Here is a 19,661-nt window from a genome sequence, read left to right as displayed (position 1 = left end):
GCTAAGTATTGTTAAAGATTCAAAATGTGAACATTACTTAGAATATACCTGTTTCTAGACTAAGCCGCCTAAAGATATGGTTTTATTGGGAAAATATTGATATCTCCTTACATTTTAGGGTGTATTTTTAGGGTAAAATTCTTATATGGTAGGATGTTTTATGATACCACTGACCTACGCTTATAACTCAAACCATTTTGAATCACTACTCCAAAAGGTAAACAGTACTTTTAACGATTCGTGAAAATGCATACATTCATGTACAGATGTAGAAGATCATCGTATGATCACCTCCTCCGCTCGGCACTTAATATTCTCGATATGAGTTTGGTTGGTTTCCGTATCATGACTGTTGATTTTTATTTAAGGCAAGTAAAGAATTAAATACACAAACAAAACAAACAAACAAACACACACACACTATTATCTTGTCACCTTGACGCAAGATTAAGGAGAACGTCTTGAAACTCAGTGAGAGAATCGAGAGAGAAAGAGAAGTACCCCACTCTAAAAAGTTGTGGAGGTGAGAAATAGAGGCGACTTAAAAAAAAAAAAAATCTCGTCAAAGATTTTAGTTGAAACTCGTCTACAAGGCAGACTGTGACCTAACGATAAGGACACATAACTATCGACAAACTTTTGCCATGGCGTCAAGGCCTGTCAAGGGCATGTCCTGCATTCGGCGCCAGGGCTATATCACGGTAAGTGGAGTCCCTACATACCTTGCAGTACGTTCCGCTGTTTGTCTGTTGTTATTTTTTTTCTGAACATCAGTGAATCGGTCTAGCTGCTTCCTTTTCCAAACACGCTTTCTTAAATCCGACGGCAATAGTTTCTCGATTTTGTCTTCTTTTTCTTCCTTGTGATATTTCAGATGAACTTTACTGAGATAATTACCGAGTATAATTCCACCTGTGTCATGATTTCATGTCATGATTAAAACTGTGCTCGAAATCGAGGCCGGTCGCTACCCCCTATCATTTCGTGCAGATCATCATGTTTGCAAGTCTCAGCTAAATAATGAGGCCTGAAAACAAACAAACAAGCACAATGAAAAACGAGAACAAAAAGCAAAAAAAAAACAAAAAACAAAAAAAAAAACCCACATGGACAATCAACACATTTGACCCCAGTATCATAAAAATCAGAAGGAAAAAACAAACAAACAAAAAGGTGTTGCAACCAATAAAAGTTAAGATTATTGACCATGTTGTGTTGGCTCCTATTTCTGTATTCATGTCTTCGAGGTCTTTGTTATCAGGTAGGTCTGTATTTAGCGACAAGGATGAATAACAAAGGTGTAGGAGTCGCCCTCTTCGGACTCGGCAGGATAGCCCAAGTCCACATCAAGAACCTCGTCGCTGACCCCCGAGTGGACTTGAGATGGATTGTCGAGGCCGACGTCGACTTCGGTAAGAAGGTGATGGCGCAAACGACCGGGTTGGCGAACGCGGAGCTCATCGCCGTCGACAACGCGGATAAAGTGTGGAAAGACGAAAGGTACATAATCTGAATAAAAAGGAGACATCCATGAACACACAGTGGTTTGTTGGGAGAAGATTATGCGCTAGACGTATCACCATGCGTGGGCGCCTCATATGTCTCTATTTTTTCTCCCGCCTGTATAGTGCATCATGTTTTGCAAAAGCCGCTTCTTCTTTTCAAAGAAACACAATAGGACAAAGAAAATAGTGTATGCCACTTTTACCGAAAAAAGTTAGTTCCTCTCTGCAGTCCTTGGATTAGCAACATATTATTTAAAAAAAAGTATCCCCAAATAGAGACTTACATCTACATAGGACATGGAAGTCCACAAAGGCGAAAGTAATGGACATGTAGTGAAGAGAGATAGAGAGGAAAAAATAGAAACATATAAAGTAAGATATTCATCATTAATAAAAGATGTACATGAATCGATGAGAGATAGAGGGGAGGGATATAGCAACATAAACATAAAACATTCATTTAAAAGCATGGATGGACGACTATTCTATCAGAGAGAAAAAGGAGAAAGACGGACAGACAGACAGACGGACAGACAGACAGACAGGCATACACAGACAGACAGATGTTGGAGGATGAGAAAAGAAAGAGTTTGTCTAACTGATCGGGACGCTATACATCTTTGACAGGTCCGGATCTTTGATGTGGGCATGAATGACGAATAAAATAAGTATTATTATCATGAGATTGCGCACGCCAGTAGGATATTAACACCTCGCTGTATCACTGTGGAAATTCATTTGCACTGTCATCCCTGACGAAGGGGGGAGGCCCCCGAAAATTCGGATTGTGAATTAAAATCAAGGCAATTGACATTTAATGCATTCCTCTATTGTGACATTATTGATATATATATATATATTTTTTTTTTTTTCAGGACTCGGGCTATTATTGTGTGCACTCCGACTTTCACTCACGACCAGATTGTGTTAGACGGGCTGAAGGCAGGTAAGAGAACTAACGAGGGAGACTGAGGGGGTGGGGAGAGAAGGGGGGGGGGATGGAGTGAGAGAGGGGGTCATAATAAAAAGAATATTATAAATGCAGTGTTTTGTGAGGTCAAAGGGAAGATATTAAAAGAAGTGCAGACGCGCTTCCCGTGCTGCAGTAAATGATAATATCCTCTTTTTAACTGGCGCCATTTGAGAAAGGCAAAGGTTACTTTCAATACGGGTCCTCTTGACAACAAATAAGCACTGAACTGTATACGCACTTGTCTTTGATAGACGAACCTCGGTAGGTCAATGCCTGTAAACTTTATTGCAGTCCCCCCCCCCCCCCCCGAAACTGGCTCATTCAAAACAAACAAACAAAACAGCCAATGAGACTTATCGATTCTTTTTAGAAGCCAGTAGCAGGGAATATATGAAAAGGGAATTCATATCGTCGTCCAAAATGATATCATGTAAGCTGAGCTTCTTAGGCTACATTCCACGGATTATGAAAATTCTGCTATGAATTTATCCGATTTTTTTTTTTTTTTTAGGGGGTGTTTCATTTCTTTATTTGGTTTTCAATTCTTCTTTTATATGGGGGGGGGGGGGTGGCGGTATAAACTCCACAACATCTCGCTCAAAACAAGTCTCTTCCTTCTTGGTTGAATTATCCTTGACCGAAGATGTTGTTGACCTCTATCAAAGAGCTATAGTTTAGTCAATCATAGTTTATTTCCAATCAACGAAAATCAAAAACATACTACAATGTATACATGTCATTAAATGATATTGTTCAAACGCTTGCAAAAGATTCATGTAATATACGAGACAAATTATAGAACAACATATATGTACAATAATAAAGAGGAACACTGTACAAATACTACGTGGGCGAGCGGAAAATAAATTTGATCATGGAAAATAGTGATCCACTAAAAAGCAAAGCTTGTCGGACGTGGATCGCTAGATAAATAATGAGTGAATGATATACTATTCTATAACAATATACATGTAGTTATTTTGAGATACACAGGTCGGGGAAAAAAATATAGAATACCAATGCTATAGTGCTCGGACACTGTTCATTGAACCACGTGTACCGGGAAAATATGACAAGGACAATACATTCGTACACACATTCAATTACCCACACGCATATACACTGTTGGACGCGAGACAGTACCGAGAGGAGAGAAGACGGTAACAATACAAGTCTACGAAGAACAATAGACAGGAAAGGAAAAGGAGAGAAGAAAGAAGAGAGGTCTGCACACAGAACACGCCAAGTGCTGCGACATCAGGACAGGTGAAAGCTCAAGCATAAATTATAGCAATTTAAATTATCTAAGATTATAAGTAGAAAGTAAATGTTTTCTGAGTTTATATTTAAATGTGACAAATTTGGGGGAATCTTTTAAACTATTATCGAAATTATTCCAAAGTCTGGGTCCGGTATAAAGAAATGTATTTTGGGCATGTGCGGTTCTCATTAACGGAAGATGGAATTCGTCGGATCGTCGCGTGGAATAGTTATGAACATGACTGTTTCGATGAAATAAATCGTGGAATATTTTAGGTAAAAAGGTACTGTTGTAATTAAACATAAACTGACCAAGTTGAAACACATACAAATCATTTACTTTTAATATTTTATGGTCAGAAAACAAAGCATCTGTATGTTCTCGGGTATGTAAATTAAAAACAATTCTAAGCGCTTTCTTTTGCAATAAAAGAAGTTTATCAAGTAACATCTGATATGTATTACCCCAAGCAAGAATCCCGTAGTTTAAATAAGGGAGTATCAAACTAGAATAAAGAGTTAATAATGCAGATGAAGGAAGATGATATTTTAATCTATTCATTACGCCAATGTTACGTGAAATAATTTTACATATGTTATCAATATGATTCCTCCATGAAAGCTTGTTATCAACGCAAACACCAAGAAATTTATAAAAAGAAACTTCTTCTAAGGGAGTAGTATCAAATGTTATATTGAATGGGAGGCTATCTAAAGAATTACTAAAAAGCATAACTTTTGTTTTTTGAATATTTAATGACAATTTGTTTGCGTACATCCATTGTATGACCTTTATCAATTCTTCATTGACTGTTCTTATTAAGATATTTGGGTCAGGGTGGGAAAAAAAAAGATTAGAGTCATCCGCGAATAATATGAATGATAGTTTCTCCGAGGATCTATGAAAATCATTAATATAAATAATGAATAACAATGGGCCTAATAAACTCCCTTGTGGAACACCACATGCAATTGTTTTACTTTGAGAGTCAAAGCCGTTGACATGTACAAATTGGGATCTTTCTGATAGGTAACTCGTGAACCACTCCAAGGCCTTTCCACGTATTCCATAATGAGACAGTTTGGCGAGAAGTATTCCGTGGTTAATCGTGTCAAAGGCCTTGGAGAAGTCCAAGAAAATACCTATTGTGTGTGAAAGTGTGTCGAGTGCGTGTGTGACTTTGTCGATGAGGGCAAGTAGTGCGTGTGTTGTGCTGTGATTTTCCCTGAATCCAAATTGAAAGTTTGAAAATATGTCGCAGGTTTTAAGAAAACGTACTGTCCTGATGTAGACTATTCTTTCAAGAATCTTAGAAATAGAAGATAATAAAGATATGGGTCTATAGTTATTGACATCATCCTTCTCCCCTTTCTTATAAACAGGAATTACTTTCGCAATTTTCATGCTATTTGGCACATGGCCAGTTGCAAGCGATGAGTTGATAATATGTACTAAGGGATCCACTATTTGAGGAATTATGTTTTTTATCAAATAGTTGTCAATTCCGTCGTGGCCAGGACTTTTACCTTCTTTCAAATTGGCAACAATCTTTATTATTTCTTCTTTATATGTTGGGTCAAAAAATATAGTTTTGGAGTTAGGTGTATCTAAAAAATCACTAAAAGATTTACTAGAAAGAGGAATATTTTGAGAAAGATTTTTTCCAATTGAAGAAAAGAAGTCATTAAAAATTTCAGCCATGCCAGCGGGAGTGTTGCTGGAGGCATTGCCCCACCGAACTTCAAAAATATTAGATGAATTGTTAGGTGTATTCATAGCATTTTTTAATGTTTTCCATGTGTTTTTAATGTCATTTTTATATTTGCTTATCTGATTAACATAAAAAAATTTCTTCTGCGTACGCAATAATTTGGTGAGTGTGTTTTTGTATGAAACATATTTTTTCTTATTTTTTTCAGTGGGATTACATCTATATTTATAAAACAAATTATTTTTCCTATTTATAGATCGTAATATAGACTGGGTTATCCACGGGAGTCTTGGAATTTGCTTATATCTATTTTTTATGTTACGCAGGGGAATATGGTTATCGATTTCGGAGGTAAGAGTAGATATGAAATAATCATAAGACAAATTGACATCGGTAGTGTTGTATACAGAAGACCAATCGAGTTCTTTTAAATTGTTTTGGAGACTTGTAAGATTATCTGCAGTAATCTTACGACGCTTATAATAATTATTTTGTTTATTCAGTTTAATTGGAACCTGAGCAAATATAGGAAAATGGTCAGTGATGTCTGAGAGGACGATACCAGACTCAGGAAGTGGAAGAACATTACAAAAAATGTTGTCTATGAGGGTAGCCGATTGGCTGGTGACACGGGTAGGCTTGGAAATTAATGGTAAAAACGAAGCAGACATTAATGTTTCTATAAATTCTTTTGAACTGTTTTGGAAGTTACATTTCATGAGATCGATATTAAAATCGCCCATCAGAAATGTATCTTTAATAGATATCATGGGATTTTGTACTAAATCCTGCAAAACTGTCAAAAAATCATTCAAATTCGACCGAGGGGGCCTGTAAATTACACCAATCATAATGTTTTTTCCATGTGGATTTATCAATTCAATAAAAAGGGATTCGAGTACATCGCTCATAACACTAATCTCCTCATGTATAATATATTTAAATTTTTTCGAGATGTACAAACCAACTCCTCCACCAACTCTCTCATTTCTATTTCTAAATACAAATTCGAATCCGGATAAAGAAAATAAATGACTGATATTAGAGTTCAACCATGTTTCTGTTAGCCCTATGATGGAGCAAGATTTATGATCTGGGTTTTCTAAGAGTAAGCGCAACTTATCAAAAATTTTATTGATACTGCGTATGTTAAAGTGAGCTAACAAAAATGTTTCATCAACTGTATTCGTGATCCGATTTTTATACTGATTTTCGGTCAAATAAACACACGATGGACTTTGGACTGGATCATTTGAGTCAAAGTTATATTCAAATTCTTGTGCTGAGGTATTGTATTTATCGGATATGTAATCTTCATATAAACTGGAGATCATATTTGCATGATCAGATTCAGAGTGCCTTACTGTGTTATAGAATTCATCATTATTCAAGGAATTAAAAGCAAAATTTATTGTGTCAGCCATGGGTTAGAACATAAAACATTCGGGAATTAATAGCTGGCCTCCCGCCTGGTCCTAACTCAGCAGCTACGTGGGGGTATGCAGACCTAAAAGAAGAAAGGAAACCGAAATGCGTACAGAGAAACATGAAACACAGACAAAACAAGGAAACGAACATGAACACAGATGACACAGAATCAACATCGTTGCGGATGGTACACAAGGCCATGGGCTCGTATACAATACCTAACATGAACTTATTTAACAAACAAAGACGTGTGCTACACGTACTAGGCAGCGTCCACGAGCATATTAAACTTCTCGACCACTTAATGACAAAATAAGGAACCAGTTATTGTTGTGGGGTGTTTTTTTTTTTGGTAGTCGGATCGCCTATCCAAAATAACTAATTCTTATACCATTGGGATTTATAATCAGTACGAACAATTATATCAAAGTAATGCAAAAACACATACACACAAAAATGCAATTCCATTGTTATTGTTAAAATTTTCATCAAACTGATATGCAAATACAAACAAAATTGCCCAAAATACGAGTACACAACGTGTAAATACATAAAATAATAGCCCAATCTGTCTCAGTGAGTGAGTACCCTAGATAAAAGAGCGAGGGAGGGAGGGAGAGAGAGAGAGAGAGAGAGAGAGAAAGAAAAAAGTGAGTGAGAGGGGGAATGAAAAGAGAATCTAGACAACAAATCTTGACGAACTGAACAAAACGGCTATGCAATTAACTTATAACATTCGTGGGTATACATGTGTCTACAGGTGTGTGTGTGTGCATAAGAAGGCAAAAGCAAAGCCGAGAATAGATGAAAAAATTAAGGCGTGTTGTCACCTGGGAAAAATGTTTGCACAATTATTACGTCATTACACTCTTGCATAAAAATAACGTTCTGACAACACGCCTCCCAACGCCTCCCAATCTCCAGTTATTTTAAATATGTTATGGCTTTGAATTTTAAATAACTAATACATTAAGACAACCAACGGCAGTCAAGGGGCCAACATCACCTGATATGATGCAATAAATTGCCATAACTATCCATGAGTATAAACAGCACCTATAAACAAGCCCAAGTAGTACAGCAACGAAGGTTGCTGGGCGACGGTGTCCCAAAACAGGTGATCCGTGTCCCTCCCTCCCCCCCCCCCCCCCCCTCCAGCTACCGCAAAGTTCATAATAACAACATTCCAGAAATATAACAAATTTTGTCAAACATTACTTCTTTAGTGTTAAACGGATGCATATTTTCCGGCGGTGTACAAGTAACAAACACAACATAAGACAAATTACTGAGACAGCTTCGTGTAGCAGAGCTTTAAATCAATCTTATCGTATTACATTATACTAACAAACATTTTATCTTTGTTAAGTATAATTATATATAAAAATGATTATATGAGTTAACTTTCCCCGGAACTGTTACCAAAAACAAAACATAAAATGATAATTCTGATTACCGAGAAACTATTACAAATACAAACATGTATTTAAACCTGGTTGGTACTGGAAAAGGGGGGCTCGTACAACAAATACATATATATCTTAATTTGTGATCAACTTTATCCATTACACAAACAAACAAATGGGGTTTATGTAGATCGTTTTCCTATTCCCTTTCTTCCTTATCATCTGATTATTTTTTTCAATACTGGGTTTGATCTGAATGTCATACATGAGAATCAGCATTCCACACGAAAAATAAAGAACTTGATGTCAACATGGACATACATTGTGGAATAGATATTATGAATAAATGCGTACTGTATGTATTACTTTGTCTTGACTAGAAAATGGAAATGAAAAGGGAAAAAGAAAAAAAAAACTTCATATTATGCGTATTATGCTTGGAGAATTTTCACACACATACAAAAACAAAATGTATTAAACTTTGAAGTCAGCTTTAACACAGGTTTCAGTCATTTTAACAAATAAAAGGATTTTTCTTTCTTCATTCTCCTCTTCCTTGTTTATTACAAAATAGAAATAATTCAAAGAAGAAAAGGTGTGAAATGATGTCACGCAGCAAATAACCTGCTTTAAGTTTACTTTCACTATAGACCTATTTCATGATGCAATTGTAAGTATAACAGGTAAGGTAAAAGCTAAATCCAATTTACCTTCATCTCCTCCTTCTCCTCATTGCTTTTTTTTTTTTTTTTGGTGCAATTAAGAGTGGGTCTGTGAAGGCTTAACTTATCTAATCAATGAAGAAAGGATATACACGGAGAAGTATAAAGTCATTGCTGTGTATAGGCAGCACTGATATACAATATTCACAATCAGTATAAAAGGTTAGTATATACAAATATTTTTTGTTCTTCTCTCTTTTTTCTTTAGTCACTTCAACAGGATCATTTTGTGCGCATGTCCTTGTTGGACTGTAGAAACTGACGTAAAGGAAGTACATGTACTTAAAGGGGCAGTTGTTGCGATACTATTAAAAAGGTAGTGGCAGTATGATTTTATAGTAATTAAGGTAAAATATAATTGCAGTATAACAGTGAAACAATTTTCAGTGCAGCGCAAGTATACTATATTACTTGTAGAGAAGTTCTGGTGTGGTTTAGTAATATAGTACTGGTAGTATTATTTCTGCTATATGGTCGAAGCAGCAACGATACTCGAAAAGTAGCATTATTATAGTAATAGTAGTAGTAATAGTAGTAGTTGTGATGTGGTTTAGTAATAGAACTGGCAGTATTATTTCTGCTTTGTGGTCTTATAATGAAGCAGCAACGACACTCGAAAAGTAGCAGTATTATAGCAACAGTAGTAGTAACAGTAAGTAGTAGTAGTAGTAGTATTAGAAGTGGAAGTGGTATCAGTATTATATAGGAGAAATTATATAGTAGTAGTAGTAGTAGTAGTAATAGTAGTAGTTGTAGTAGTAGCAGTAGTAGTAGTAGTAGTAGCAGTAGTAGTAATAGTAGTAATAGTAGTAGTAGTAGTAGTAGTAGCAGTAGTAGCAGTAGTAGTAGTAGTAGTGGTAGTACTGTAGTAGTCGTAGTACTCCAAGGGTGTATAGTAGGCTATACTAGTAGTGAATCATAAGATGACTTATATTTAGTTTGGTACTAGTGTAGTAGGTGCTGGTAAAAGTGGAAGAAAAGTGGCTGTTGTTGGAAATATAAAATAACTAATGCATTTGGAAATGGTGATAATAATGTAAAATTGATAGTTTAGAATTTGCCAGTTTGTCTGGTAAAATGCAAGATCAGATTTTAACCATGCAATATGATCGCAAGCAGTGGTAAGGGCAGGGGTACAATGTTGTTCAATTTGTATACCAATGACCCAAGAATCTCAAAGTTACTTGAATTTCCCTTGGTATATAGAATTGTCTCCTATGGTGCGTGCTCACTGTGATATCAAGAGCAGAACTTTTAACAACTCGGTGAATTTCACAACCGCCCCTCTCTTTTCCTGGCAGTTTTTATAGAATAACTGATCTAGAAGTCGTCTTACATCATATTTATATACTATTCGCTACATTGGCTATTCAAGATATCTAGATTGTATAATTATATGCATAATTATTCTGTCAGTGATAAAGTTTAGCAGCAATCATCCCCATGGGTAGGGAATTTATATAGAGTGAATGAAAAAAAGTACACACAACCTTTAGAGTAGGGTCGGTGATGGCGAAAATACTGTTAGTGCTTTTTATCATTAAAAAAGAACAAACAAGAACAATAAACTCTATAGACAGGTACGCACGGGGTGCTGTCTAGAATTATGTTCACAAATCAAATTAATTGTAAGTGTTTGTTAGGCTTGTGTAAAGAGACAGTAACAGCTTTAGTGAATGCAAATGGAAAACTACTGCCGGGTATACGGCGTGTAATCAAAGTCGTGAAGCATGTTAAAGCCGAATTGAGTTTTCTGGGAACTGAGTTCACTGTGAGGGGATGCGTATATGATGCCTGCGGTGTGCCGAAATATTATTTAATAGTAATCGTTGTCGGAGTCTTCGCGCATAAGTGATTTCTCTCGCATATTTATGTATGCAATACGTGTATAGGGAAGGCTGTGTTCTGTGAGAAGCCGCTCTCTATGACGCTAAATGGAGTCAAGGCTTTATACACGCTGGCCGAGGAATGTGGACTACCCCTATTTTGTGCCTTTAACAGGTCAGTGAGCACTTTCTTTCTTTCTTTCTTTCTTTCTTAATGGTGGATGCTTTCGCAATGGACCGGTTTGCTAGTCTGTTCAAATATATGTATACAAAAATTCTGTTCTCTTAGAACCAATAGTAACTAGATTACAGGACGGTATTTCACTAGCATTCCAGTCCACAATTTGTATTCCATTATACGTACACATCAGAGCATATCAATACATGGAATCGGTTTGTATAGTTCTGGTTTTTAGGAACAACTTGACAACACCAAAAAAAGAGAGGGAGAAGAATCATTTACATTATCTTTATCAATATAACTTTCATTTTCATTTACAAAAGTACAGTATACATAGAAGTCAAATATGAAAGTTTCATGTTCGAAACCAGAGAGGGATAGTATCGCTCTTTAAACGTTTTGATAGTACATGTACAAACAAATCAGAACATTGCCATTACGGCCGTAGTCTTCCCCGGACAGTAATGGTTGTAAACTTGGCCAATATAAGAGCTATATAGGCATGAGAAAAATATAATTATGATAGTGCCGGATAAAGGGTAATGTAAAGATAGAACTTAGTTACAAACAGGAGATAAGGGTAAAGTAAAGATAAGGGTTAAAAACAAGAAATAAACGATAAGTATAGGATTCAAAACGGCGGAGAAAGGATAAGGTAAGAGTTATAACAGGAGATCAAGGGTAAGGTACAAATAAGATAAGGGTTACAACAGGAAATAAAGGGTAAGGTAAGGATACTAGAGTTAATATAGGAGATAAAGGATAAAGTAAAGATAATAGATAACAACAGCTAGGTGGTAAAGGATAGGGTAAGGATAAGGATCAAACACATAAGATAAAGGTTAAAGGTAAGGAAACAAGAGATAAACGGTGATAAAGGATGAGGTAAAGATAAAGGGTGAGGTAAAGAATTATCAACATGGATGTAAAGGATAGGGAAAGAGACAAGAATTAAAAACAGGAGGTAAAGGGAAGGGTAAAGATAATAGTTAACGAGAGATTGTAATGGTAACGTAAAGATAAGAGTTAGAATAGGAGAGAAAGGGTAAGGAAAAGATATGTTTGGGTGGTAAAGGATAAGGTAAATAAAAGAGTTAACAGGATGTAAAGGATAGAGAAAAGACAAGAATTAAAAACAGGAGGTAAAGGGAAGGGTAGAGATAATAGTTAACAAGAGATTGTAATGGTAACGTAAAGATAAGAGTTAGAATAGCAGAGAAAGGGTAAGGTAAAGATAAGTTTAGGTGGTAAAGGATAAGGTAAATAAAAGAGTTAACAACAGGATGTAAAGGATAGAGAAAAGACAAGAATTAAAAACAGGAGGTAAAGGGAAGGTAAAGATAATAGTTAAGAGATTGTATAGTAACGTAAAGATAAGTGTTAGAATAGGAGAGAAAGGGTAAGGAAAAGATAAGTTTAGGTGGTAAAGGAAAAGGTAAATAAAAGAGTTAACAGGATGTAAAGGATAGAGAAAAGACAAGAATTAAAAACGAGGTAAAAGGGAAGGGTAAAGATAATAGTTAACAAGAGATAGTAATGGAATAGGAGAGAAAGGGTAAGGAAAAGATAAGTTTAGGTGGTAAAGGTTAAGGTAAGGATAAGAGATAACATGTGGTAAAGGGTAAGGTAAAGATAAGACTTAAAAACAGGAGACAAAGGGTAAGGTAAAGATAGGAGTTCAAATCAGGAGAAAAGAGTAAGGTAAAAGGTAATAGAAATATATAGGAAATAAGGATAAGGTAAAGATAAGAGTTAAAAGCAAGAAATAGAAAATAAGGTGTGATAGGAGATTAAAACGGAAGAAAAGGGTAAGGAAAATATAAGAATTAAAAACGAGGTAAATGGCAAGGGAAAGACAAGAGTTAAAACAGGAGGTAAATGGAAAGGTAAAGATAAGGGTTACAAATAGGAGAGGAATGGTAAGGTAAAGTTAAGAGTTAAGGAAGGTAACGGATAAAGTATAGATAAGAGTTAACAGCAGGAGGTAGAAGGATAAGGTAAAAATAAGCGTTAAAAACAAGAGATGACATCATGTAAGCAAGATTGTACAGAGAAGAAGAAATAAGAGGAGGGGAGATTATGAATTATGATCATGCTTTGACCTCGTGATCGAAGCCACGATAGTTTCTAGCATAGTAACCTCATGCCACTATATAAAACTTGCGAACTATCCAGACTGTTTCTGTGGTCTTTAAAATGTGTTTGTTTAATTTGTTCATCTCCTTTCTGCAATTCACAATAGAGCGTTTGAGGGGGCGTAAAGACTTCAATACAATAAAGTCAGACAACGCACGCAAGAGTAATCCTGCTCAAATCAGAATGAAATCAACCATGGAATTTTCCGTTTCACGAATTTATTTTTTTTCATCATCACGCACTTTTCCATAGTTTTCCTCACGAATCTCCTGTAGTTTCAATTATAACAAAAATGTGGTATCCTTCGGGTGCACGTCACGAGACCGACACCCACGAGTCATACAGCCCACAAGTCATACAGCTCACAAGTCATACAGCCCATGAGTTATACAGCTCACGAGTCATAAAGCCCATTTGTTCGATACTAAGCTAACAAGACCCACGAGGCCGACACATTAAGCCCCGTGTTGTATCTGTTGAACTCGTGGGCTGTTTTCACCTAGTGTCGAACTCATGGGCTTTATTTGCCTAGTGTCGAACTCATGGGCTGTATGACTCGTGAGCTGTATGACTCATGGACCTGTTTTCAATGTCGAACTCGTGGGCTGTATGACTCGTGGGTGTCGGTCTAGTGGGATGACCCCTAGCCTTCGCTTCAAACGTTTGTGGATTTGTGAAAAGGTTAGAAAACCATGCCTTCGAAATAGGAGAGTGAGGTATTTATGCGCACTGACCAAAAGGAGAATTGTGAAGCCATAACATCGTCACTCTAATTTAACCATTTTCTAATTGACAATGTGAAAATAGAAATATGAAGTGCATACTGCATTAATCGCGTTAATTTGACAGGTGGTTTGTGGCCTTAATTAGTTCATCAGCAAAGTGCGTTTGAAAGTAAAATGATATAAACTTTAACAACTTAATGAAACTTAAATACTTCTTTTGAGTGAGTGCCAGTATGTTGATAGATTATGGGTTGAAGTAAAAGAGAATGAATTAGTGTTATAGTGCTGATCATGCTGATTTAGAAATAACATATGCGACGGAAAATGAATTATTTGGTTTTTGGGTATTAACGATTCGGCATTGAATTATATTACTATGCTTGTGAGATTTTTATGCTTGTAAAATGAAAATAATACTTCATTTCAATTTGTGTAAAGATAGCATAAGGGAATATCATAACAAGGAAACATTTACTGCAAAGAAATGGTGTCGAGGTCTCTTGATATGTATGATAATAGAAGTATAATGATCTGAGTCACGATATTTCATTGCTGTTTTTCAAAGTGCTTTGTTTGAAATATTATGATGTATTATGCGTTTTAGATAGATATATGTTTGATGTAGAATAATAAATATCCCAGTGGGAAGAAATATGGGGTCATCCCACTAGACCGACACCCACGAGTTATACAACCCACGAGTTCGACATTGAAAACAGGTCCATGAGTCATACAGCTCACGAGTCCTACAGCCCATGAGTTCGACACTAGGCAAATAAAGCCCATGAGACCGACACTAAGTAAAATCAGCCCATGAGTTCGACAGATACAACATGGCGCTTAATGTGTCGGTCTCGTGGACCTTGTTAGCTTAGTGTCGAACTCATGGGCTGTATGACTCGTGAGCTGTATAACTCATGGGCTGTATGACTTGTGGGCTGTATGACTCGTGGGGTGTATGACTCGTGGGTGTCGGTCTCGTGACGTGCACCCAGAAATATAACAAACGAACGAACAAACATGACGAAGGGGTAACAGACGCCATGATGATCACTGTTTAAGCAATTCATTCTCTCCACTCATACATCCTTCTCATTTTGTAGTTTCCCGAGTGTGCAATATACTAAGTAAGCTGGTCGAGTCGTTTTGTGTTTTCACGAATGCGGGATAGACCTATATAGAAGATGACAAAAATTGCAAGGGAGAGTATGAAGTTTACTATAGTAGTGATGATAATAAAAACAAGTGTGATGCTGAAAATGATATGAGTATTCATTGGTTCAATATCTTCTTTCGTCTGGTGCTGATTGACATTGTATTCCATTGTATTGCATCGTTATTATCATCATAATCAATTAATCATTAATGCGCGATCACCTTCAAGCAATTCCAATTCAGATTTAGTGTTGTGCGTTTGGCATCGAGATAATTTGTGAGTGTGTTCGTCAGGCGTTTTGATCCCCATATTCGTGCAGTGAGGGATCAAGTGGTGGCCGGCAGCGTTGGCGTGGTGCGCCGCATTCACTTCGTGGCCAACGATCTCCAGTTCCCGTCAATCGACTACCTCAAGATTTCAGGTGAGTTTAAAGGGGGTGGGCCGAAATTCGTACTTTTCCCCTTGTGTCACCCCTCCACCTCTTCCAATTTTACCTTTACCCTCTCTTCCCATAATCACCTCCTCCTTCCGCTATTCCTCGTCTACCGCTCCTGCGCTCATTCGCATTCTTCCCCTCTTACACCTTCTCTTCCCAACCTACCCCTCCTCCTCTTCCTTCTCCTCCCTCTCCTCTTCCTTCTTCAAGGAACGCTCAGAGGAGCTTTAATGGTCTAGTAAAAAATAACAGCAAAACAAACAAACAAACAAACAATAACTCTCGAATTTCAAATCCCCTGTTTGACTCCGTTCGGAGCAGCTTTTGGTGTTGATAGTGTTCTCGTCTGGTCATTCAAAGTGTATGCTTTTCAGAAGTTCGAGCGGTCACCAAAGTGTAACTTTTTTTAACGCATTCAGTGCCTCGGCACTTTGGACAGTGTATACATCGCTGTGGAGTTTCCGTGTCAATCGGCACTACACTGCGGGGTTCATTTAAAGTCATGAAGAAAGCTGCGAGTCTTGTCACGTCATTGTCTGCTCTTAAACATGGGTTACTGACTAACCTCGCATTTCGGCATAAGACCGTAAAATCCGTTTGTGATGGGGGGTTGTTCACCCAATAGTTGTATCGATCTCCTCTACAGTGCAGATATCATTATGGAGTGTGTACAGAGTGTCAATATGTAATGCGGTAATTTTTTTACTATACAATGTGTGTCTCTACGTCGCCAAGCATTACCATTTCATGTTTTAAGTATCAAAGTCATCCAGTACATAATTATGGTGGAACATAGTCTCTAAAGCATGACGGGAAGACGAATAAACCGGACAAATAGGAGACGGAAGAAAATTGAACAGGGGTGTTCCTCCGTTCTATGCGCATGACCAGATTGAGCCAGCAAGACTATTGTCACGTGTTATTCCGACACCAAACTCTTCGTCAAACTACAGGTGTACACTGATTTAGGCCTGCCTCCCAATCCTGAAACCATCAGCTAGAGCCACGAGACTAACTGGCCCTTTTTGGATACTCTTTTCTTGCAGGTGGCATATACTTAGATAGTGGCATTCACGAAGTGGATATCGTATGTTGGATTGTCGGAGAGGCGCCGGAAACCGTCTTCGCTCAGGGTCTCGCCACCGACCCTCGGATAGCGGACATCAACGACGTCGACGAAGCCATCATCGTGCTGAAGTTTCCCAGTGGCGTCCTGGCCACCATCCAGAAGAGTCGCGAGGCCATCTACGGATTCGACCAGCGATTGGAGGTATCGATGAGGAGGCGAAACTTGATGAGACTTTTAATCTCTTCCTGTGTTACTCGTCTACTTTTCCGTCTCTCCTTTTCCTTCCTTCCTTTCTTCCTTCCTTCCTTTCTTTCTTTCTGTCTTTCTTTCTCTCTGTGTTTGTGTGTGTATGTTGTTATGTATGTAAGTCTATCTGTAGGTGTTATGTATGTAAGTCTATCTGTAGGTGTTATGTATGTAAGTCTATCTGTAGGTGTTATGTATGTAAGTCTATCTGTAGGTGATATGTATGAAGATTATTTCTGTTTATTCTTCTATACCATCTGTTTGTCTTTCTCTGATTTAAATCATCGTTGCAACGTCTCATCGACGACGGATAACGTTCGTTTCGTGTTAGATGAAGAGTTTTTATAATACGGTTTCAGTATGAAGGGATGCCTATGAATTCTGTATACGAGATTAGACGGTCTTATAGGAAATGAAAAAAAAAAATTAGGACTATTTATTGGGTTAATGCTTATCAGGTATAATTGTAATGTTTGAACCCCAGCATGAAAAAATATACATGTACACTCGTTCCTATAACGACTGGTCATTATTGTTAAAGGTGCTCACCATGTAGGGCCTAATTCATGATCAAGAACCTCAAATCAAGCAGCCTATGTCAGTGATTGTACGTGTCTGTGGCGTATTGGTGGTCAGCTGAAATAATAGGACACATTCAGACCAGACGACAAAAAAGAAATGCTGTCATTTCTCGCTGCTCGATTTGGCGCTGGTTTTAGCTTAACTTCTGATACGCACTCGTCCGATACCACAATGTCAACATCTCGCACGCAATTCTTATTTCGTACTATGGCTGCTACCTTTAAAGGTAGGATAACATGAATGGATTGAATAGAACGGAGTTCTGCAGGTCCTAAAAAGGACCAGGACCTTGTTTCATAAAGTTGTTTGTAAAGTTACCCAAGACTTAAAGTGTGCTTTTGCCCCAATGTAGGCCTAGATGAAATATTGAAATACAGTCGCACTTTGTTAAGACGTAGGGAGAAAAAAATGGGCATACATTGGCACTCCATATTTCAGTCGTTCGTAAAGTCATGCGTAACTTTACAAACAGGCGCTTTATAAAATAGGGCCCTGTTCCTGATTTCATTTTTCGTTCATTCTATTCATTTCTTTTTGCATAGGTGAAGGGAACCAAAGGCTTGCTCCAGATGAAGAACGTCAGATCGGGACCGAGCGCACACCATTGCGCCGGAAGTGTGACCTACGACCCCATCCATTCTGAGATGCTAAAAAGATACGAGGAATCGTACAGGCTTGAGATGACCCACTTCCTAGATGTGGTAGAAGGTATTTATAAAACAGATGACCCACTTTTTAGACGTGGTAGAAGGTAAGGTGTATTTATAAAACAGCTAACACACTCACAAGCACGCGAGCCAACAAGCCAACCATGTCAAAGGACCATCAGTCCTCATTAAGCATTATTACGTCTTTGTTAAGAGCTAGTGTTATGATCAGAACACATGCTATATGAATTGATATAAATGGGGAACGTTTTGAGTTACGGAAAGATCGTCGAGTGTCGCCTTATGGACGGCAGAGTATAGAACAGATAATAAAATCACACCCCTGAGTTTCTTAAAAACTTAGGCCTTTGCGTCAATTTAGTCATTTATTGATATTAAGGAGTGACATTGTGTCTTTGTCGAACTGTAGTAATTATGGTGCAAAATTTCAGATCGTCACATTAACGCAGATATATTTTACAGTGCTGGTGAGATCTGAGCTGAAGAAAGAACAAGTATGAAAATCTTGAATGTGGGCTCTGATTATAGTATGATTATCGTGATTAGTTTCAGAATGAGAATGATTACAATTATGATATCCACAAAACATAGCCATGGTAACAGTGAGACTTGTAGATATAATATTAACTCACAGTGGGAGTTTTCTTAAGAAATTACTAATCATTGCCTTTGGCCCAGGAAACACAGACGCTCTGGATGTCAGCAAGGCGGACACTGTTCTGGCGACCAGAGTTTGCGACCTCTGTAGGCTGTCGGACAAAGAAGGCAAACTGGTTACATTTTCGTCCTAGCCTAGGTCTACAGCTATAGGAAGTATATTGAACCTGGAACCCACGCGGCATCACCAATCAGCTAGGCGTCGCTGAGACCAGGTCCGCTTTCAGACCGATGTCGAGCTCTCCCGTCTCATCCTCCGGCACGGCGTTTCTGATTCATGCTAATTTGAATTACGGACTGCTTCTATGGACTGCTTCTATTTCATTTCACTTAACTTCGCATGTTTTTTGTTAGTTAGTTAGTTTTTTTTTTTTTTTTTTTTTTTTTTTTTTAGTGTCATGTGTCATAGGTGTGCCGTGCGTGTATGTGTGGTAGCTCCCCCAAATGCTTCCCCAAAGCGTTACTTGACGGGCCATTCTGGTCACTACGGAAGTTTATTCTTTGTTTGAACACGAATTCCATAATATTACTTATTGCTGCAATTTAAGCTTATGCGTAAAATCATGTCGCTTTGAAAATGAGCTAGCGACGCGTCTAAACCAACTGAGGAAATATAGAGGTCATTCGGGAAACGCGTCGGGAATGTAGGGCGAGTCTTACAGTGAGCTCATGAGCTCATTCAGATTTACACATAATGTTAAAAAACGACAACAACATAATGTTTCCACAGTGTCACACTGTTTCTAAATATTTTAGGGTGTGTCAAACAATGGAAACGTCATTTGAAAAGGAAATGGGTGAAATAAGTTTTTGCTAAAAATTGGAAAAATAAGAAAAAAAGAAAAGAAAAAAGAGATAGCCATGGACTTAAATCGTTTTGTGTATGCATATCTGAAATGTAAGAGTCTTAACGACTGCATTTCTTTGTGGACCCGAAGAGTATTGCAAAGGAGACTCTCATGTAACTTTACAG

The 19,661-nt window shown here is 37.5% G+C and overlaps 1 protein-coding gene across 1 annotated transcript; it reads left to right on the top strand.

Annotated features, from left to right (window-relative positions):
- The first annotated feature begins 644 nt into the window (after positions 1-644).
- On the top strand, positions 645-18,822 carry LOC139743864 (inositol 2-dehydrogenase-like). The gene is made up of 8 exons (XM_071654327.1): positions 645-701; positions 1,262-1,500; positions 2,381-2,451; positions 10,899-11,007; positions 15,324-15,451; positions 16,513-16,736; positions 17,906-18,071; positions 18,710-18,822. Exons 1-8 carry the CDS (start codon positions 645-647, stop codon positions 18,820-18,822), a joined length of 1,107 nt encoding a protein of 368 aa, XP_071510428.1.
- The last annotated feature ends 839 nt before the right edge of the window (positions 18,823-19,661 follow it).

Source organism: Diadema antillarum, unplaced genomic scaffold (assembly GCF_040938485.1).
Source record: "Diadema antillarum isolate AM-2024a unplaced genomic scaffold, OU_Dant_1.0 seq00001117_RagTag, whole genome shotgun sequence".
NCBI lineage: Eukaryota > Metazoa > Echinodermata > Echinoidea > Diadematoida > Diadematidae > Diadema > Diadema antillarum.
This window is presented reverse-complemented; position numbering and strand designations above follow the sequence as displayed.

Bases quoted from the DNA above. Each gene is read 5' to 3' on its own strand.
- LOC139743864 (XM_071654327.1), top strand. From the start codon at position 645: ATGGCGTCAAGGCCTGTCAAGGGCATGTCCTGCATTCGGCGCCAGGGC. The intron at 2,452-10,898 runs GTAAGAGAACTA...ATACGTGTATAG, and splicing joins GTTAGACGGGCTGAAGGCAG to GGAAGGCTGTGTTCTGTGAG. The intron at 16,737-17,905 runs GTATCGATGAGG...CTTTTTGCATAG, and splicing joins GATTCGACCAGCGATTGGAG to GTGAAGGGAACCAAAGGCTT.